General features: G+C 32.8%; 3 protein-coding genes across 5 annotated transcripts in view; 2 read left to right on the top strand and 1 right to left on the bottom strand.

Moving 5' to 3' along the window:
- Window positions 1-9466: 9466 nt before the first annotated feature.
- On the top strand, window positions 9467-10919 carry LOC140980521 (early nodulin-like protein 3). Its single transcript, XM_073446399.1, has 2 exons — window positions 9467-9724; window positions 10302-10919. The coding sequence occupies exons 1-2, from the start codon at window positions 9544-9546 to the stop codon at window positions 10730-10732; spliced, it is 612 nt and encodes a 203-aa protein (XP_073302500.1). The 5' UTR covers window positions 9467-9543; the 3' UTR covers window positions 10733-10919.
- Window positions 10920-13049: 2130 nt separating this feature from the next.
- Window positions 13050-15825, bottom strand: LOC140980510 (transcription initiation factor IIF subunit alpha-like). 3 transcript variants are annotated; one of them, XM_073446386.1, is made up of 6 exons: window positions 15606-15825; window positions 14946-15097; window positions 14371-14511; window positions 13935-14289; window positions 13377-13484; window positions 13050-13287 (listed from the first exon to the last, which is right to left on the bottom strand). In XM_073446386.1, exons 3-6 carry the CDS (start codon window positions 14475-14477, stop codon window positions 13210-13212), a joined length of 648 nt encoding a protein of 215 aa, XP_073302487.1. In that variant the 5' UTR covers window positions 14478-14511; window positions 14946-15097; window positions 15606-15825; the 3' UTR covers window positions 13050-13209. The 3 variants fall into 3 exon arrangements, with proteins under 3 accessions (XP_073302487.1, XP_073302476.1, XP_073302467.1); XM_073446375.1 differs by having other exon boundaries at window positions 14371-14545; XM_073446366.1 differs by having other exon boundaries at window positions 14371-14599.
- A 1495-nt stretch (window positions 15826-17320) lies between these two features.
- The window catches only part of LOC140980530 (BAG family molecular chaperone regulator 5, mitochondrial-like), an 11584-nt gene continuing 9440 nt past the window's right edge, over window positions 17321-19464 (top strand). The window contains exons 1-2 of the mRNA XM_073446411.1: window positions 17321-17744; window positions 18796-18805. Of these exons, the coding sequence (XP_073302512.1) occupies window positions 17667-17744; window positions 18796-18805 (88 nt within the window). The 5' untranslated portion in view covers window positions 17321-17666. The remainder of the gene's footprint in view (window positions 17745-18795; window positions 18806-19464) is intronic.

Below are 19464 nucleotides of genomic sequence, written 5' to 3' on the forward strand. Positions count from 1 at the left end.
TACTAAATTACAATGAAATAGGAAAATGAGATAATTGAAAAATGGAAACTTTGATATCTACCATCTTTAGAGAATATCAGGTGAATGAATACTTAATGATTGAAGTTCAAATGTTCATACTAAACCGATCCAAATTATGAGCACAAGTCTAGGTAAATCCGATCACAAACCAAAGGAAAAGACAAGAACGAATCCATCAATAGAGCCACTATTGATAAACAAACAGCAAACCTAACTCCAAGTGATCATCACAGACCGGCCATCATCAATGGCGAAAGAATTACAACCTTGGGAGAAATTTCATCAATTCTCCAATAATGGATCGTAACCGATGCCAAAATGTTCAAAGAGTTGAAAATGATGGGATGATAATGCAACCGAGAAAAAGGGTCTTGTACCATACTTCTCCGGATTTCAACAATGTCTTTTACATGCCGAGAATCAGTTTTTCTTCGGGAATATTGGATAAGGTCGAGGAATTATCTGGAGATGGAGAGGAAGCTAAAGAATTTTGTAAGTTGAGTTCGAAGAGCAGAAGCGAAAGATATCAGAGAGAAGGAGAAGAAGAAAGTGACGTTTATTCTGCCGAATGAAGCGGCGCCGGCTGATCTTGTCGTCCTACTTGGCTCCCTCTGATCGAGTGTAATTTGTTAGACCATCTTAAATTTTTGCGTTTACATCTTTTATAACATGATATATATCCAGGCTTATGTTTCAAACGGAATTAATAGCAAAATTTATATTTAACCATTTTTTCATGGAGTAGGTCTCTTGTGAGACGGTCTCACGAATCTTTATCCGTGAGACGAGTCAACCCTACCGATATTCACAATAAAAAGTAATATTCTTAGCATAAAAAGTAATACTTTTTCATGGATGACCCAAAATAAGAGACTCGTCTCACAAAATACGACCCGTTAGACCGTCTCACACAAGTTTTTACCTTTTTTATGTAACTAACGTCACATCAGCCTTTCTCATAATAAATGACTAAAATTATTAAAAATTATAAGATACATGATTGATCCTCCATTTTGATAATATAAAAGATGAAAAAAAAAAAAAAAAAAAAAAAAAAAAAAAAAAAAAAAAAAAAAAAAAAAAAAAAAAAAAAAAAAAAAAAAAAAAAAAAAAAAAAAAAAAAAAAAAAAAAAAAAAAAAAAAAAAAAAAAAAAAAAAAAAAAAAAAAAAAAAAAAAAAAAAAAAAAAAAAAAAAAAAAAAAAAAAAAAAAAAAAAAAAAAAAAAAAAAAAAAAAAAAAAAAAAAAAAAAAAAAAAAAAAAAAAAAAAAAAAAAAAAAAAAAAAAAAAAAAAAAAAAAAAAAAAAAAAAAAAAAAAAAAAAAAAAAAAAAAAAAAAAAAAAAAAAAAAAAACAATACGTGGCGAAAATTGCAATTTTCTCATATCAATATTATGTGATTTTAAAATTTGCTAAAAATATTAATGATACAAAATTTTAATATTGGATGGGAAAGTGAAAAGCTCGATACATCAATAATATATCATCTAAAAGAAACTGTGGGTTTTGTTGGCATCCATCTGACCATATGCATATTTGTCGGAGCCATACTTGTGTTTGACATGATAGACAAAAAATAAAAAGACCCGTCATGTTGCACTAAATAATTTCCTTGTAAATAACAAATATATTAAATAACTACATAAATGTTTAATTCAACCACAAATCAATAAATATTTAAATTAATTATATAGATATTACTCATACACGTGTTTAGGAATAAAAAATATTTATTAAATTTATATAATCTAGTTGTCGGACCATTTTTTTTTCAAATTACTAACTTTATCAATCAATGTGGGCGAGCAATAAAGATCCATTGAAGTTTAGGTGGCATTAAACTCAATTTGGTCTTAATGTTTGATAAAATCCAAATTCAATTTTTTTTTTCTTTAGACTTTCCCAAATTAATCTTCTGTGTTTCAAAAATTTACCCAATTTGGTCATTAGAAGCATAAACATTTTCAAAAAATATTCAAAATACCTTTGGTTTTATTATTAAAAGAAAATACTTATCAATGACCTTTAAAATGGTATCAGAGCCTACATTTTTTTCTTTTTTTAAAATTTCATACATATAAATTTATTATTATTTATTTATCTTGATGAGGAGGAGATATTTCTAAAAAATTATGGATCTGAACATATATTCGAGATTTATTATTTTCATGTTTTATTCAAATATTTTCGAACATTTAAAATAAAAAGATCTAACCAAGCTGGTTAAGTACTAGAAGCAAGTAGGAATGAATAAGATTACTAAGGTTAAATTATAATTAAATGTAATAAATTTTAAAAAAAAGTCTCAGGTTCCTATAAACTCTCAGGATCTCTTAGAGAAATCCAAAATACGGTAAAAATTATGGAAATCAGATATACTATGTACTACGTAAAATTGAAGAAACCTTAGAAAAAGGAAAAAATTCTTGAAATATTAAAAGATATATAAACAAGAATCCAAAACCTAGAACAACCCAATTCTAGTAAAAAAAGATCTCAGGAGGAAGGTTACCTGTCGAGATAGCTGGAAGAGTCAATAATCAGGAGAATCTATTAGCGAGATAGCCAGAAGAGTCAACGATCAAGATAAAAATAAGAAAAAAAAATATTCAAGCTCTGTATAGTCTTGAATTACACGTCATCTATTTAGTGGATGAATATATTATGTTATTCATTAAAGATAGATGAAATTTAGGACTCAAAAAATACACAAAAATGCAATTTTTTCTACAAAAATGACAAGTTCCTGAAGAGAAATGCTAATAAAGGAATACATTCCTTGTAATCAATATAATTTGGCAAGAAAAGCTTCATTTCTTAAAGGAAAATTGGCAGAATGGTATAAGTTGTCAGCATTACAAAAGAACTATAAAAGATTAAGGGATATTAACAAACATACTCACATATGTTATAAAGAAAATGATCTTTCAATAATTAATAGAAGTAGACATCAAAGGCAGAAAATTAAGAGCTTTAAATCTCATGTTTATGTTAGAAGTGGAAAAAGTGAAAGTGGTTCTTGAAAACCAAGAACAATATGATCTAGAAAAAAAAACCAGATCTAAAAAATCTGAACAAAGAAGTAGACCATCAAGAAATAGGATGTCGTCTCAAGTATCAAACTAATCTCGTAGCACGACACAGACTCCAGCCAGAAAAACTTTCAGAAAGATTACACCAGAGCTAATGAAAATTTTAAATATTGTAATTGCTGTACATACACTACAAGAAAAAACCAAATCAACAACGCACATACGACAACGGTTTTTACTAAAATCGTTGTCGTATGCTTTTTAACAATGGTTTTAGTGAAAACCGTTGTTGTATGTGAGTTTTTTAAGAAAAAGACAACGATTTTATAAAAACCGTTGTCTGTTGGGGGTAAAAGACATTGTTTTTTAGGGTCAATGACAACGGTTCTATAAAACCGTTGTCTTTGAGCGTTTTTTAGGGTTAAAGACAACGATTTTACATCAAAATCGTTGTCGATTAGCGTGTTTTTTGAACAAATTAGCGATGATATTAAGCAAAACCGTCGCATGTTTTAAATTAACGACGGTTTTAGCATAACCGTCGCTAAATTTAGCGACGCCTGTAAACAAAACTGTTGCAAATTTAAAATATGCGACGGTTTTGCAATTACCGTCGCTAAGCAAAAACCGTCACAAATTGTCTATAAATATCCGCACTTTCGGTCCATTTTCCTCCACAACACTTAAAATTTTTCTCTTACACGATTTTATCACTTCATAACACATAAAATTTTTCTCTCTTACACGATTTTAGTTTCGATTTAGGATAAATTTCTTCGCTTTGATTTTTGGTAAGTTTTTAGTGTTAGTTAAGTTCATGAATATTATTAGCATAGTCAAATTTTAAGTTTTTTTAAATTTGTTAAATTTTACTGAAAATATTAGCGACGGAAATCATGAAAAAACCGTCGCTAAAATTAGCGACGAACTTTATGGCAAACCGTCGCTATAATTAGCGACGGTTTTGTATAAATCCGTTTTTAATTTTATTTGCGACGGTTTTTGAAAATCGTCGCAAATTGTATCTACAACAACGGTGAAAAACAGTTGTCTTTGAGCGAACCATTTAACTACATGGACTTTAACAACAATTTTTCATGACATACGACAACGGGAAAAAATCGTTGTCGTAGGTCTTTTTTTTGTAGTGATATGGATTAAGATGTCACATTTCGACCAACTGTCCAGAAAATGATATATAAAAAAGAATAAGGTGCTTCGAACCAGCTCCAGCTATTGAAGAAACAGTTTATTACCTAAATTAATTTCAATTATACGAGTTTGGGGATATTCTTTTAGGCAAAAGTATATATGAAGAAGAAGAAAAAGTTTTGAGTCAAGAATAATGTGATGAAACAAAATCAAAATATGAGACGAATTGTTTCGACACGAAACAAACGAAAATTTGTTTAGTTTTTTAGCAGACAATCATATCTCATAACATGATCCAAAAGATTAAGAGAGAAAACCCAAGCCTATATAGATATCAATTATTCTTTGCCGAACATTAAGAAAAGTTCTTAGGAAACCTTGGTCTATGAAACAAAAAGCATCATAAGGTTTAAAAAGCTCCCGGAAGATAAATGAAAATTCCATAGAACTGATGGAAAATCATTTGGAGATGCAATTAATTTCTTTTGAAGAAAAATAAAAGAAGATTTACGAAAACAAGCCAAAGCCTCACGAACCATGTCATGGATTCATATTGGAGCAGTTCAGATCATGAAAAAATTTATTGTTAAATAAGAGATAGATTCACCTATTTATTTCTATATGCGATAAAAGAATGTTTAATCTTCAAAATTTGATATTGGGAATTATCTCAGAAAATATATTTGCAAGAAAAATTGTAGGATTAATTTATCCAAGTATAGCCTACAATTAGCATATTAAGATTTCAGCTGATCCTTGATGTTGCATCAAAACTTCAAGAAAAAAATGATGATGAAAGAAGGTAATAGACCATGTTCTATTATCTATCAAAATTTCATACGCTTTATCTAATATATCATTCATATTTTTTTTTATAATTAGAAATGAGTTTATAAAAATTGCAAAAATATTTGGAAATGTCAGACAATTTATCCTGAAGGGTTTCTTTTAATACAAGAAATAGGTATCCAGATTTTGGACAAACCAATTCTACAAATGAATCAAAGTATTAGACTGAAACCAAAGAGACTATCTTTTCAATGAGATATGATCACAAGTCACAGGTGGGAAAAAAACACATGTCAAGGATGTCCACCGATAACAAAAAACTTTTCAACAATAGGAAAGCTAAGATGTCTAGAAGGATGGAGGGAAGTAGAAATAGTATTTGATATCACAAGACAAATAAATCAATCTCATTGTAATAATATATACTGTATGGAACAACATATGATAGGAACCTATTAAGGAATGATAAACATAGATGAATTTTAAGTTCATATAAAGAATTCCAAGAAAAAAAACACGATCAATTGATTTTTGTATTAGAGTTTCTTGAGGAATATAAACTTTGGAAACAACTCAAAAATGGAATAAAATTCATGGCATGAGATTGAATGTGGAAAATTCAATGGCCACGAGTTCATTCTCGATATACATTCTACTATGAATGTTATATGAACAATATACAGTTGAATATTTTGTTGTTTATTGATTAGGGAATGTAATCTATACAACAAAACGGGGAGTCTTTCCCAAAGAATTGTAGAAAAAATACCTCAAATAGCTGAATGAGATTTCTCGAAACAAATTTTAATCGTATGCAAATGGGTTGAAAATGCAGAAATACTAATCAGAGGTGCATGAAAAACACCTTGGTACAAGGTGGAAAACAACACCGATTTACTTTCATGATACGCGAGAAGTTATATTGTTAGGGAACAATTTGAGGTGCATGAAAAACACATTGGTACAAGGTGGAAAACAACACCGATTTACTTTCATGATACGCGAGAAGATATATTGTTAGGGAACAATTTCTACAAATGTTTAAATCTATACACAAGAAAATGAAGCTAGAAGATAAGTATTCACAACACTATGTTATCACAAAGTCATAATCAAAAGACTGAGAGAAGCATTTTATAGAAAAGTTTCTAACAAGTTTTGCGCCAAGAGTGATGATGAAGGCCAACATCTACACCCGAAAATGAAGACTAGAAGTTTTTGAGAAAAAATTCTCCAATTAAGAGAAGATAAAACCTCCAAACAGAAGAAATAGAATTCCTCGAGATAGCTTTACACCAAAATGATGTAGTGCTTGAATAAAAAATATCCTTAGAAGATGTCATGAGAATGATAAAAGAAAACTAGATCCTTTGGAGTGGTGAGAAAAGAACCAACTCCAAGCCAATATTAAAATTAAGGAAGTAAAGAAATATGAGTTCGTTAGATACAAATTATTATCAAGGAACATTTAAACTTCGTTTAATCAAAGCAGAAATATCACCATACAACAGTCCAAGTTTTCTTGTGAGAAATCATAATGAAATTAAAAGGAACAAACCCAAGTTAGTAATTAATTATCAAGAAATTAATAAATTTTGGAGTTTGATGAATATTTTATGCTTAGTAGAGATTATTTAATTAGTTGTATATGCAACACAAAAATATTATCTAAATTTGATTGTAAGTTTGGATTTTACCAGATTAGGATGAATGAAGAAAATAAGAAATTCTTAACTTTCATTACACCACAAAGTCATTATATTTGAGAAGTATTACCAATGAGATTGACTAAAGTATCACAAATATTTCAAAGAAAGATGAATAATCTATTTAAAGATTATTTTAATTTTATATTTGTTTATATTGATGATGTTTTAGTAGCATCTGAAAATATATTCGGACATATTAAATATTTAGAGATCTTCTCTAAAATTTGTGAAAAAGAAAGACTCATCATATCTGAAAAGAAGACAGCTTTCACTACAAGTAAAATTGAATTCGTCGGAATAGAAACTGATAATTTGAGAATAATTCTGCGTAAACGCATAGTGTAAGAGGTGCAGAATCTTTCAGATGAACTAAAATAAAAGAAACAACTTCAAAGTTTGTTACGAGTTATTAACTTTGCGATAATGTTCATTAAGAACTTATCAAAACAAAATAAAGTTCTTAATCCATTATTAAATAAAGATTCAAGATTCATATGAACAGAAGGACTCACTAAAAGAATTAGCCAACTAAAAGATATTTGAAAAAATCTTCCAAAAATTGATATTTCTCAAGACGAAAATGTTCTGGTATTTTACAAAGATGTCAATTATTACTGATGGACAACAGTTCTTACAAAGCTCACACTAGAATGAGAATAACTATGCAGATATTGCAGTTGATTATTCTCAAATGCAAAAGTCATAAGATGACACATCATCGAAAAGGAATATTATGTAGCAAAAAGGGCTTTTGACAAACTATCACTATTTTTACTTGCTAAATATTTGTTTTGAAAGTTGATAATGCACATGTAAAAACTTTCTTGGAAAATAGAATCGAATTTAAACCCGAGAAAACAAGATTATTAAGATGGAAAACTTTATATCAAAATTATATTTTGATATTGTTATTGTCAAGCCTCGAGATGCATGGCATGAACATTAACAATGTTCTTGGATTTAAATAATTAAATTAATAAAAAACACTAAGCCTTAAAAAATATTGTAAATCTAAAATAAGCTTTATTCAACGAATTCGCTGTCTTACAACCCAATGACAAAAATCAAAATATCTGTTCAACTTATTCAAAATAAATGTCAGCACTATACAAAGAAATAATAATTTTCCAAGTCAAATCTTCATCTCCAAAATTTAGCCGATTATTGATCTTGTATCTCATTCTTATCTAAAAAGAAATGTAAGGGGTGAACGATATGATCGTCACTAGTAATTAGAGGGAGTATATCTTCGAATTTAAAAATATTATATTATTAAACTTATTCACAAGTAGATCTAATTTTTTTTTAAAAAATAAACATCATCAAGGATCTTCCAATAAATGAAACACCCCGTGTGTCTTCACTTAATGAAGATGACATCTCTATCAGAAAAGCATGAGGATATTGGTTTGTCTCACAGAGATGGGCAAAATCGAGTTTCTGTTTAAGTTATATAAAAATTTAGTTAACAGATATTTCATGTCAAATATAATGACAGGAAAAACTACATAATTTGTAGGAAATTTTTTTTAAAAGAAAATAAATATTCTATGGAACAATAGAATAGTAAGAGGTCGGGAAATAAAGAAACTCGTCGAAAATTTTACAATATGGCTCACACTGGAAGATTGTTAGAAAAATATGTCGGGAATTCCTAAACCAGAAGGAACCAAAATTCGAGAAAGGTTTTCGGCCAATATCTGATCGAAAGCATGGCAGAGTCAAGTTGAAGCGGTGAAGGACCACACAATTCACGTTTTCCTGGTGGACTACAAAAAATTAAAAGATTTCCTGATAAAGTTAAAGATGACATATGACAAACCACCACAAAAAGGTAGATCCACAAATTAATGAAATAAATTTATCACTAGCTAGTGGAAGACAAGACCACCAACTACAAGATGTTCTCGGTACCAAATGACAAGCAATAATGAATAGAGTTGTCTATAAGTCTAATGTCCGCATTTGAAATCTGAAGGATGCTTTTATAAATATTGTAGTAGTTTATTTCATATTATGTGTGTTATACTTCCAGCTACTATAAATAACCAAACAAGTAGAATGTTACTAATATAATAATATTTAGTATTTCTCAATAAAATCACCATGATTTTTGCCCTTCTCAAGTATTATTTTAATTTAAATCAATTACTATACATCTTGATGTAGGAAATAAAATAAAGTTGTGTTAGGTGTTGGTGATGGAATATGCGTCAGAAACCATAAGTTACACAGTGTAATTGAGCTATGAAGAGCAGTTTGTAAATGCGATGGACACAACCCGACAACATTTTGATCAAAAGATATAAGATTTATCTTACGACAACATGTTTGGGTCATAAATATTTATGATATATACGTTGAAAACTTTACCGTAATCTTATGCCTTGGACTGATCCGATAAATGCAATAATGCAGTACTAAGATATGAAAAAATAAAAAATAAAACGAGGGGAAAATGGAAATTTGGACAAAATTGGGTCGAATGAATGAATAAAAGAGATTAAAACTTTGAAATGAAAAATGATTAAATTACAAATTGTTTATACAATAGTCCAAGTCACTTTGGTCCAGAACGTGGACGTGCTTTAAGCTGCCACGAATCTGTTACGTGTCGATATATATATTTTTAAAATAATAAAAAAATAGTACTCCGATATCATGTGTTACTTTATTTTATTTTATTTTATTTTGTACGCACCTACCCGGTAATTTCTGGAGGCTGGGCCTCTGTGTTTACTGTACCAAACCACTTTTTCTTCTTTATTTAAATATGCATAGTAATCTCCACGCTACGAGAAAAGGTTGAGAAACCATTTTTGGAGAGAGAAAAAAAGCTGAAAATGGGGGGACTCAAGGTTTTTGCTTCGGTGCTGTTTCTTGTAGCCGTTGCTGTAAGAGGGCTGGAACAGCTGGTTTCAGCCGAGACCCACCATCATGTTGGTGGAGAAGAAGGTTGGAACTCCGCTTCCAACATCTCCTCCTGGCTGTCGGGTCGGGTTTTCAGGGTTGGAGACAAGTTGTGTAAGCACCTTACTTCTTAACAAGGAATATATATATATATATATCTGTGAAATCAAAGAGCGCGCTTTTTCTTCAACTTGGGGACCAAAATCATTTCCATTTTAGATCCTCGACCAAATTTATTTTTGAGTGATAAAAAATATAGCGAGATGCGTTTTTTTGATGATATGTTGTGTATTTCATTCTTTTTTAGAATTATTTTTTGTAAGCTGTGATTTTTCGCTCCCATGATATTTATTTATGTTTCTTGGTCTGAATTAGAAAGATGATTACGTGCTTGCATCTTTGGGAAGATTTGCACTTCTTATAATCATATACTATTGTTAGAAAAAAATATAGTAATTCATAATGTTGTGAAGGTTGTGTTGTTATAATTATATATGATTTTTTCGAAATGCAAAAATACTGACGTAATTACATTACTGAATGGTTAAATTTTGTCAGTAAAATTCTCGTCAACCAACTATAACTTAGTGAAATGGCATTGTTTATTCGAGGAACTATCAGATTCGACGTAACGGTTGAATTTGTCAAAAGAAACCCAGACGCCTTAGAAGGGTAATGTATTTTGCTTCAGGGTTTAGCGTCCCGGCAACAGCGGACTCCATTGTGGAGCTTCAGAGCCTGGAGGAGCTAGCAACATGTGATCTGCGAAACCCCATCAGAATGTATGCTGATGGATCGAACCACGTTATCCTGGATAAAGAGGGGACTAGGTATTTCAGCAGCGGGAACCTGGAAAGCTGCAAGAACGGGATGAAGCTACCTGTGACCGTGCAGAATCGTCATGATGAAGACATGCCTTACTACCGCCCTGATCCACCTGCGGAGCCTTACCACCGCCCTGATCCACCGGCGGAGCCTTACCACCGCCCTGATCCACCAGTGGAGCCTTACCCTCATCCACCGCCTACAACTCCGCATCCCTATCCCGCTGCAGCCACAGCTTTGAATGTGTTTTTTTCCGTGGTGTTTGCTGGGCTGTTCCTTTCGTGTATTGGCATGTAGATTTGTTTTACTAATATATATGCATGTTGTGATTGCGCTCAAGTGTTTTTAGTACTATTAGAGTAGTTATCACCTGTGTCTGATAAAGAAACTCTTGTCTTGTTCTTCTGTTTCTAATGTCATGTTTGGATGTTGGAAGCTCTTCAGATGCACTACTAAATAAAATGCTGCTTGGCCATTCAATTTATTCTCCTCTCAGCGCACCTAATTTTTTTATATACAATGCGTCGGGAGAAAGGTTTTACACATTTTAGGAAGGTTAATACAGTATATTTCCCTATATTTAGGGAGCATGAATACAGATTAAGAAATTACTCTATTACTGGTTTCTCTGAATCAAGACATGAAAGTTTGAGCAATTACTTGAGTTTCAGTTTTCAAATTCTCTCTCTCAGAACTACGTGGTTGGCTCCATTAGTCTTTTGTATCTTTGATGTTCTCCTTAATATAGCAACAAAAGCATCCTTATCCTGCATTAAGACGGTTCATTTCAACCACGTGCCACATGTAAATGGATTAATTCTACCGCCTTTAAAATGACAAAATATATAAAGAAATTTATACCTCTTTCAGCTTCAACCTAGATTTAAATTTGGCAACAAGATCCTGCGTGGTCGCAGATTTTACTTCCTGAAACACAGAAAACATTTAATCTTTAAAGAGGTAAAGCACTGGTCGGCTATTTAAAAAAGAAACAAAGAAAGCCATTAAAGATGTCTCTAACAATTTACTTACATTCTGTTTTTACGTTCTTTAAAGGTGTTCCGTTGGTTGTTCTTGATTCCTCCACGCCAATTTTTCTTTTTCCCTTGGAAGAATTTGACGTAGATGGTCTCCCATGACCAGACCCAAAAATTGTTGCCTTTAGTGGCGCGCTGTTCTCAACTGGCTTTTCGTTTGGAGCTTCCTTCTTTGGAGCAAGTACAGGAGAAATATCATCTTCGATCTAACAAACAGAGAAAATTATACTCTAGCTCACAACACCTTGTAGGGTAAGCTACAATCAAGATACACCGTGACAAATAAAACATCAAAGTGCTGACTATAAACCCAATATATGGTCCGTTGCCGAACAAGAATTGAAGAAAGAAAATAATTGGTATGAATATCTAAACATAATTAAGGCATATAAACCTCTTTTGAGTAAGAAATCAATACACCTTTTTGATAACCATGATATCTAACTATGATGGTTCACAAGGTCTGAATATTCACAGCAATTAACCCCTGAGAAAGATTGCTAATTCCCAAGGATTGCGATAAAAAGTAATAAACTTACCTCATCGTCATCCTCTGCGTCTGAATCATCCAGCTCATTAGCTCGCCCCAGCAGTTTCTTCAGCTCTTTTCCAGATTTGCTCAGCCCCCCTTCCTCTTCATCTTCGATCTAACAAACACAGAAAATTATACTCTCGCTCGCAACCTTGTAGGGTAAGCTAGAATCTAGATACACCGTGACAAATAAAACATCAAAGTGCTGACTATAAACCCAATATATGGTCCGTTGCAGAACAAGAAATGAAGAAAGGAAAGAATTGATAAGAATATCTAAACATAATTAAGGCATATAACCTATTTTGAGCCAGAAATCAATACACCTTTATGATAACCAAGATATCTAACCATGACGGTCCACAAGGTCTGAATATTCACAGCTATAAACCCCTGAGAAAGATCGCTAATTCCCAAGGATTGCGATAAAAAGTAATAAACTTACCTCATCGTCATCCTCAGCGTCTGAATCATCCAGCCTATTAGCTCGCCCCAGCAGTTTCTTCCATAGTTGTCAAGGGCGCAAGGCACACCGAGGCGCACAAGGGCTCTGGAGCCTGAGGCGCAAGGCGCAAGGCGAGGCGCGCGCCTTACCGAAGCAAGGCGCACATTATTTATTTTTTTAAAAAATATATTTATCTTAGAATAATATATTAAAATATGAAATAATTAAGTCACAATGTCACACAAAACAACAAATAATTAATAAGTTCATTATAATAAGCAACACGATTAAAATTCTTCAATCATCCAAATCAAATTCATCTTCTTCCATCGAATCATCAGAGTCCCTAGAACTGATACCTGAGCTTTCTTCAATAAATGGTTCTTGGCCTTTCTCTTATTCACGCTGTCACGTTGTTGGCTTCTGTAATTCTGTTGCAGTGTGCACACTTCTGCTCTTGTCACCTTATGATATTTAATTTGTTAACTGGGTTGCTAGGGTTTAAGGTTGGGTTGGGCTTTTTACATTTTAAGTTAATATTAAAAAAACAGAGAAATTGCATTTTCAAATGCTACTTCTCTGTCACTGAATTTAAAAAAAAAAAAGGCAATCTCAGGCGCGCCCGAGAGCCATTCCAAGGCGAGCCGAGGCGCGCCTGGGCTCGCCTTTGTAAATCGCTGCGCCTGGGATTTCCCCAGGCGCAATGCCCGCGCCTGGTAGTGCCTCTCGCCTTGAGGCGCGAGGCGCTCGCCTTTGACAACTATGGTTTCTTCAGCTCTTTTCCAGATTTACTCAGCACCCCCTCCTCTACATCAGCTTCATCCTCGTCCTCTTCATCCTAGGTAAAAATATTAATTTCAAACAGTTTTAGAATAACCAGCAGCAAAAGTACTTATTCAACATGGCAGGAAAAAATGCAAAGAACACCGGCTTAATTTCTGGAGGAGCTGGTATTTCAGGCACCAGATCTATGCGTTCCTCTGAAGCATTGCCAACTGCTTCATCAAAAAATTTCTTCATGCTCCCAATCATCGCCTGGAGAAGATGGAAAACCCTTTAAAAATATAAATGGAATTTTCCCTATAAAATCCATATGGAATAGTCATATAAAAAATTCAGGGTGCAGAAGAGATGTAGATGATATAAAATGGAAAGTTAAACAATGATAGTTTGAGGAAAACAAACACAACAAAAAAGTAGAAAAAGGTCATCATCGGTCCTTCTCTCAAAAAGTCATATACCGTCAAATACCTGTGCAATGAAACGTGTAGTGGACATTGAAAACAAATAGAGGCAAACAAATTGCGTCAGGTGACAGACAAATGACATTAAATATCATAATCCTAACCACAAACTACTGCGAAAAAAATGATTTTCTTACCACATATTTACACTATATTTGCAACTACATAAAACCCACACAGATGCCTTACTCGCATGAAACTTTTAGCAGTTGCAAAGAAAATTTAAACAATTAGTTCACACCTTTTCAATATCGTCATCGTCAAAGTCCAGGTCACCTCCTCTAGGGCCTTCATCATCATCATCCCCATTTTTTTTGTTAACTCCTAGTCTACTTTTTCTTGCTGCCTCATCCTCCTCTCCCCTGTCTGAGACATTGCCCTCATGATCATCACCTGGGGTTCTTTTACGCCCTCTCACACCACCAGAGCCACTTTCCCGATCATCAACCTTTTCAACTGCACCATATGCAGCAGGTCCATTGTTTGCTGCTTTCATCATCCATCTTTCGTAACCATCGGCGGTTTTCCTTCTATTTTTCATCTTTTCTTCTGCTTCCTCCAAAGTGAGTTGCTTATATTGTGCCACTTCGTTAAAACTGTACCAAGAAACAGAGAAAACGCACAAGGTAAATACGAAGACGAAGCAGAATAAACACTGAACTATTACTGCATAGTACCATGAACCAGCAGGAAAGGCAAGAAAGTCCTTTCCCTGAAGCATCAGAAGGTAACATGTTGCTGACTGCCTCAAGGTGACCATGATATTGAGACTGGCCTGTTTCATCTTCCAAGCAACAAGGTTTATTCTTGTACTTCTCCTACGCAATGCAATCATACAATGATAGCAAACAGCTAGCAGTAAAACATAAAAGAGTTTTACTGGCAAGAAACATAAAGCCAACCATCCTGAGAGAAAGGACGTGTACTAATCAAACTTCTATGCTAATGTTATATATAAAAAAAATTAAAAAAACAACTTCAGAATAGCACAGCACATCACAAAGTACAGACATTACTGCATCATTATCCAATAGCACTTCCATGAAGTCTGAGAAAGATGGCAAGGCTTTCTTTTTGTGCTATCATTATTTCCCAACTTATCTTAATTAAAAGAGGAGGCTCCAGGCAATTATTTGACAAACATGAAATAACAAACTCAAAAAATTCTGTTACATAGTAAGAATTCCAGCACTTGCAACCAATGAGACAAAAAACACAAACCAAGAGTTATCTTGTAAGATGAAATCAGTACCGTAAGGCATCAGTAACTTGGCGACCCTGCAGACCTTCTTTCTGTAATAACCATTTATTCTCATGCTTCTTCTTAAAATTCGGAACTCCCGTGACAAATCTTCCAATAAAGTGACTTTTGTAGCTACTGGAACTTGCCCGAACATTATATTCCTAGTATGAGACAATAACAGCCAAAATGAATTTATCAGTATTAATAGCTATTCCCTAACACGCAGGGACGTGAATAGAAAGTAATTCGTTGGCAGAATCCATTCGTGTTATCTTGCTTTCAGAGTTAATCCCTAAAATGAAAACGGTTTAAGGGAGCAAAGATTGGGAATTGATCTCGCATGCGCATTTATTTTTCAAATAATGGCCTATTTTGCAATCGTTGGCAACTGGAAAAGCATACAAGACAAGCACACAATTAGATATATCTAACGAAATTATAGATCCTTATGATTTTTTATTCATGGCTATTATTTGCAAGCCTTCATTAAAACCATAATTGAGAACGAGCAAAACTGCTCCATGTTCTGAATTTGGAGCATACATTGCACAGATACATTGCGTTAGTAAAGAAGCAAACCCTAATCAAGCAGAGTGGGATCACAAAATGTGGACGAGGCTCTCATTGATCAGTAACCAACAAATGGGAAATTTGAAGTTTGATATGCACCTTCTTGGTTGTATATTTTTGAATCTGGACTTTCGGCGTCAAAATCGTCTATAATCGTCACTTATACAAGTAATTCAAAGAGCCCCGACGCCAACAACTCCTCGATCTGAAATTGAATTGAACCTGAACATTGAGGAGGCCGGGGATTACATAGACAAGGATCATGGATCAACTCTCCTCTCCATCTGCATTCCTCCTATCTGCGGCAATTCGATATGAATTTCAACAGCATCTAGGCCTTTTATACTTCGAATAATAGGGCCCAACGTGGTCCTGAATTGTGCCAGCATGGTAAATTGATATTAGTGCCTTTAAAAATTAATAAAATTAATCAATAATTCATAAGTGTTTACAATAAAACAATATATAAAATATTAAATTCAGACCATATTTATTTTCACATTAGTAATACAAAGTAGAATTGATTTCAAATGACATCATTATTTAATGAATTTGAAATTAATCTTTATTAACATAAAATACTATATAAACGTGAAAAATGTTGATTTGAAATTTATGCTCTTATTTTGTAAGCAACCAAAATACGTTTGAAATTCTTGAATTTGAAATTCACAAATTCAAGCACAACCTAAGTATTCGTTAAAATAAACGTGGATAGTGTATCGAGTAACAAAAGGGTTAATTTCAAATTTTTAAAAAATTATTTAATTTATATTGATGTGATACAAAATACGAATATGTACATACATACACATATACATGTATGTATGTATGTATGTATGTATGTATGTACATACATGTATGTATATATATATATATAAAAACATGGTATTCTCGACTTGTATTTCGTGTCTATATCATATCACATTTGTAGCCTCAACTTGTCACATAGTGATGAAAATTCGAAGGAGCATGGGTCATGTGTTCTAATGAGACAATTGACATTATTATAAAATTTATATTCATCTATCCCAAATGTATTTTCATTAATGAGACGTATCAAAGGATAACATTAATGGATGATTTCTATGTTTTAGAAGAGAAATTTCAAAAGCAAAAACTTGTGTGAGACGGTCTCACAGATCGTATTTTGTGAGACAGATTTCTTATTTGGGTCATCGATGAAAAATTATTACTTTTTATGCTAAAAGTATTACTTTTTATGCTAAAAGTATTACTTTTTATTGTGAATATCGGTAGGGTTGACCCGTTTCACATATAAAGATTCGTGAGACCGTATCACAAGAGGTCTACTCAATTTCAAATTACTTTCATGACTCTATATTAATCATGTATTTAAGGGTGCATATTTAATAATAAATATGAGGTTTATTGAGAAATCAATATATTCTATATTAATAAATATTCAATTTTAAATGTATGTATTCGGCTCATCCTATTGTAAAGATATATTTTCACAATTGACATCCTTAAATATGAACATATATATTTTCAGTTGACATCTATCATATTCAATTCATTCTGATGTGAAAATATTACTCGCACTACATATTCATATTTGATTTTACATAAAATAAATTTCAAACATCAATAATTTTGTTAATAGGTTAGTCAATATTATATCGATAATATTTTTTTATTTAAATATTATTAGATCATGAAAGTTATTTATATTTTTAAAACAATTTGATATTGAAAGTTATTTATATTTTTAAAACAATTTATATATATATATATATATATATATATATATATATATTAACATTTTAAGTCGAATTTTTCTTACATTTAATCATTTCATCGGCATCACTTGTGACTCTGTCCACGTCATCCTATCCTCTCTAAACCTTTCTCCAAATGTAAATTGTAATCAGCTTTCCCTTTGCTTCTCTCTGAGCATTGTGTCGGTAAAATGAAGTCTTCCTGGCGGCGTGGTTCTTCTCTTCCAGCTCCGCCACAACAACCGTCTACTCTTTCAGCGACCATCCTGCCCCCGATTCCGATTCGAAAATCACCGAAATTCCAATCCAAATACAACCTACATCAGACCCCATTCCTATAACTGTTCATCTTCCCCTGCAATCCCCTTTACCAGAATCCTCCGCTGCGGTGAGGATACAGTCGGCCTACCGATCTCACATGGTCTGCCCTAACATTAGAAAGATCGCCGCCGTCAATTCTGAAGCTAAATACTGGCAGAGAATCATCCAACGCCAGGCATTAATTATGATTTTTCACTCCTACACGTTACTTTTTTTTTATGTGTTTTACTCGTGCTTTGTGCTGCTGATTAAGCTTCATTTTCTACATGTATCAATTACGTAGCAGAGACTGTGTTAACGATTGTCGAAACTTAAAGTTACGATTTTTGAAGATGTGAAAATTGGTGGGTTTTATAATGTTTTCGCTACTATTTAAACTAATGAATTATTAAAAGTTATATTCTGGTGAGATTAGTCTGATTTAACATCTTGAATTTTTTTTTTTTAAAAAAAAATGCACGCTGAATAAATCTAAAATGCTCTTTTATTTCAAATACCTTCTCAAATTTAATCCCATCTATCCAAACATAATCTTTAAAAACTAAGTATAAATTTAGATCTAATTATAGAAACTTGGGCTTTATTTCCTTGGACAACATAAGTAGATGCTAAAATTTTGATAAGTTTCGCGTTACATACATTAGTTTTTATAACTATAGATAGCAGTCTTGCGCATTAATTTTCTTGTTAAGTTTCATGCATTTCACAAACCACACATCTTTCGTGATATGTGGATTGAATTTCACGTCAACTAGAGATGGACCCAAAAACATAACCGACGGAGCGAAAATTTATGGTTATTACTTTGAATTACTTGTCCACAAGGAGAATTACTTCAGGAGAAGTAGTTCTATGCCCTTCAACATAGTTCTTTTATAAGAAGTCAAAATGTACATGTTGCGGCATTTTAATCTATTTTTCGTGCTATTGCTTTTTAGTTCATCTAATGTCTGTTGCCATGTGATTAATCAGTTTCTTTTAACATCCGTGCAAGTAATTGACGTTGTTTCGATGTTTCCCGCTACTTTTAATGAGGGTTTGTATTGGTTTCCACATTAACTTTTGCTGTGTTTCTCAAGTATGGTACCAAGATGATTGAAAATTGTGTGAGGCAATGGACTAATGGAACACGAGAATTTTAAGTTGCAAATTTTACATCAGCCTCATTTATAATGCTATACAGATTTTCAGTATCCTTCTTATTGTATCTTACCTGTTTATGGCAGGACACAATTGATTCTGTGTTAGAGTAGATGCTCTGCAAGCCAACTGTTGGCTAGGGATTTTATTGACTCAGTTGTAATTAACAATCTTTATTTTAATATAATTCATTATTTCATGGTTTGTTATACTTTATCTGTATACCTATGCAAGCAGCATAGATAAAGTCCTTGATTATGCTTTAATACAAATGAATCGTAATTCGATGTTGAAACTCGTTTGTAAACACTGTATGATCTAAATTCGTTCCTAGTCGATTCAGCCGCCTGAAACATGGATAAAGGTCGCTTGAGCTCGAGACTAGCATCTGTGATGTTGTGTACTGCGTTTCTTGGCAAGGGCATAGAGATGTCCAAACATGCAGATGGGTAGTCATATGATGATTATACCGAACAACCCTCCCTCGGACTTTCCAAGTGGTTATCATTCATCGAGAGGATAAGTCCATGGTTTTGATTGTACACCATTAGTCCTTACGACCCGGGACAACACTGAGGCTCTATATGCTAGGTCTGTGCTTTGACTCGTTTACCGGCTCCAGGAGAGTCATCAGGTGGCGAGGTTGGGTATAGTTGCGACACATATAGGAGCCAGTGCATTGTAGTCGGGGATTCACCGCTCACCTGCGGGTGTGGATATCCTATGTGATCTGATGAAATTATAGTGCCTGGAAT

This window comes from Primulina huaijiensis, chromosome 1, assembly GCF_012295235.1.
Source record: "Primulina huaijiensis isolate GDHJ02 chromosome 1, ASM1229523v2, whole genome shotgun sequence".
In the NCBI taxonomy this organism is placed as follows: domain Eukaryota; kingdom Viridiplantae; phylum Streptophyta; class Magnoliopsida; order Lamiales; family Gesneriaceae; genus Primulina; species Primulina huaijiensis.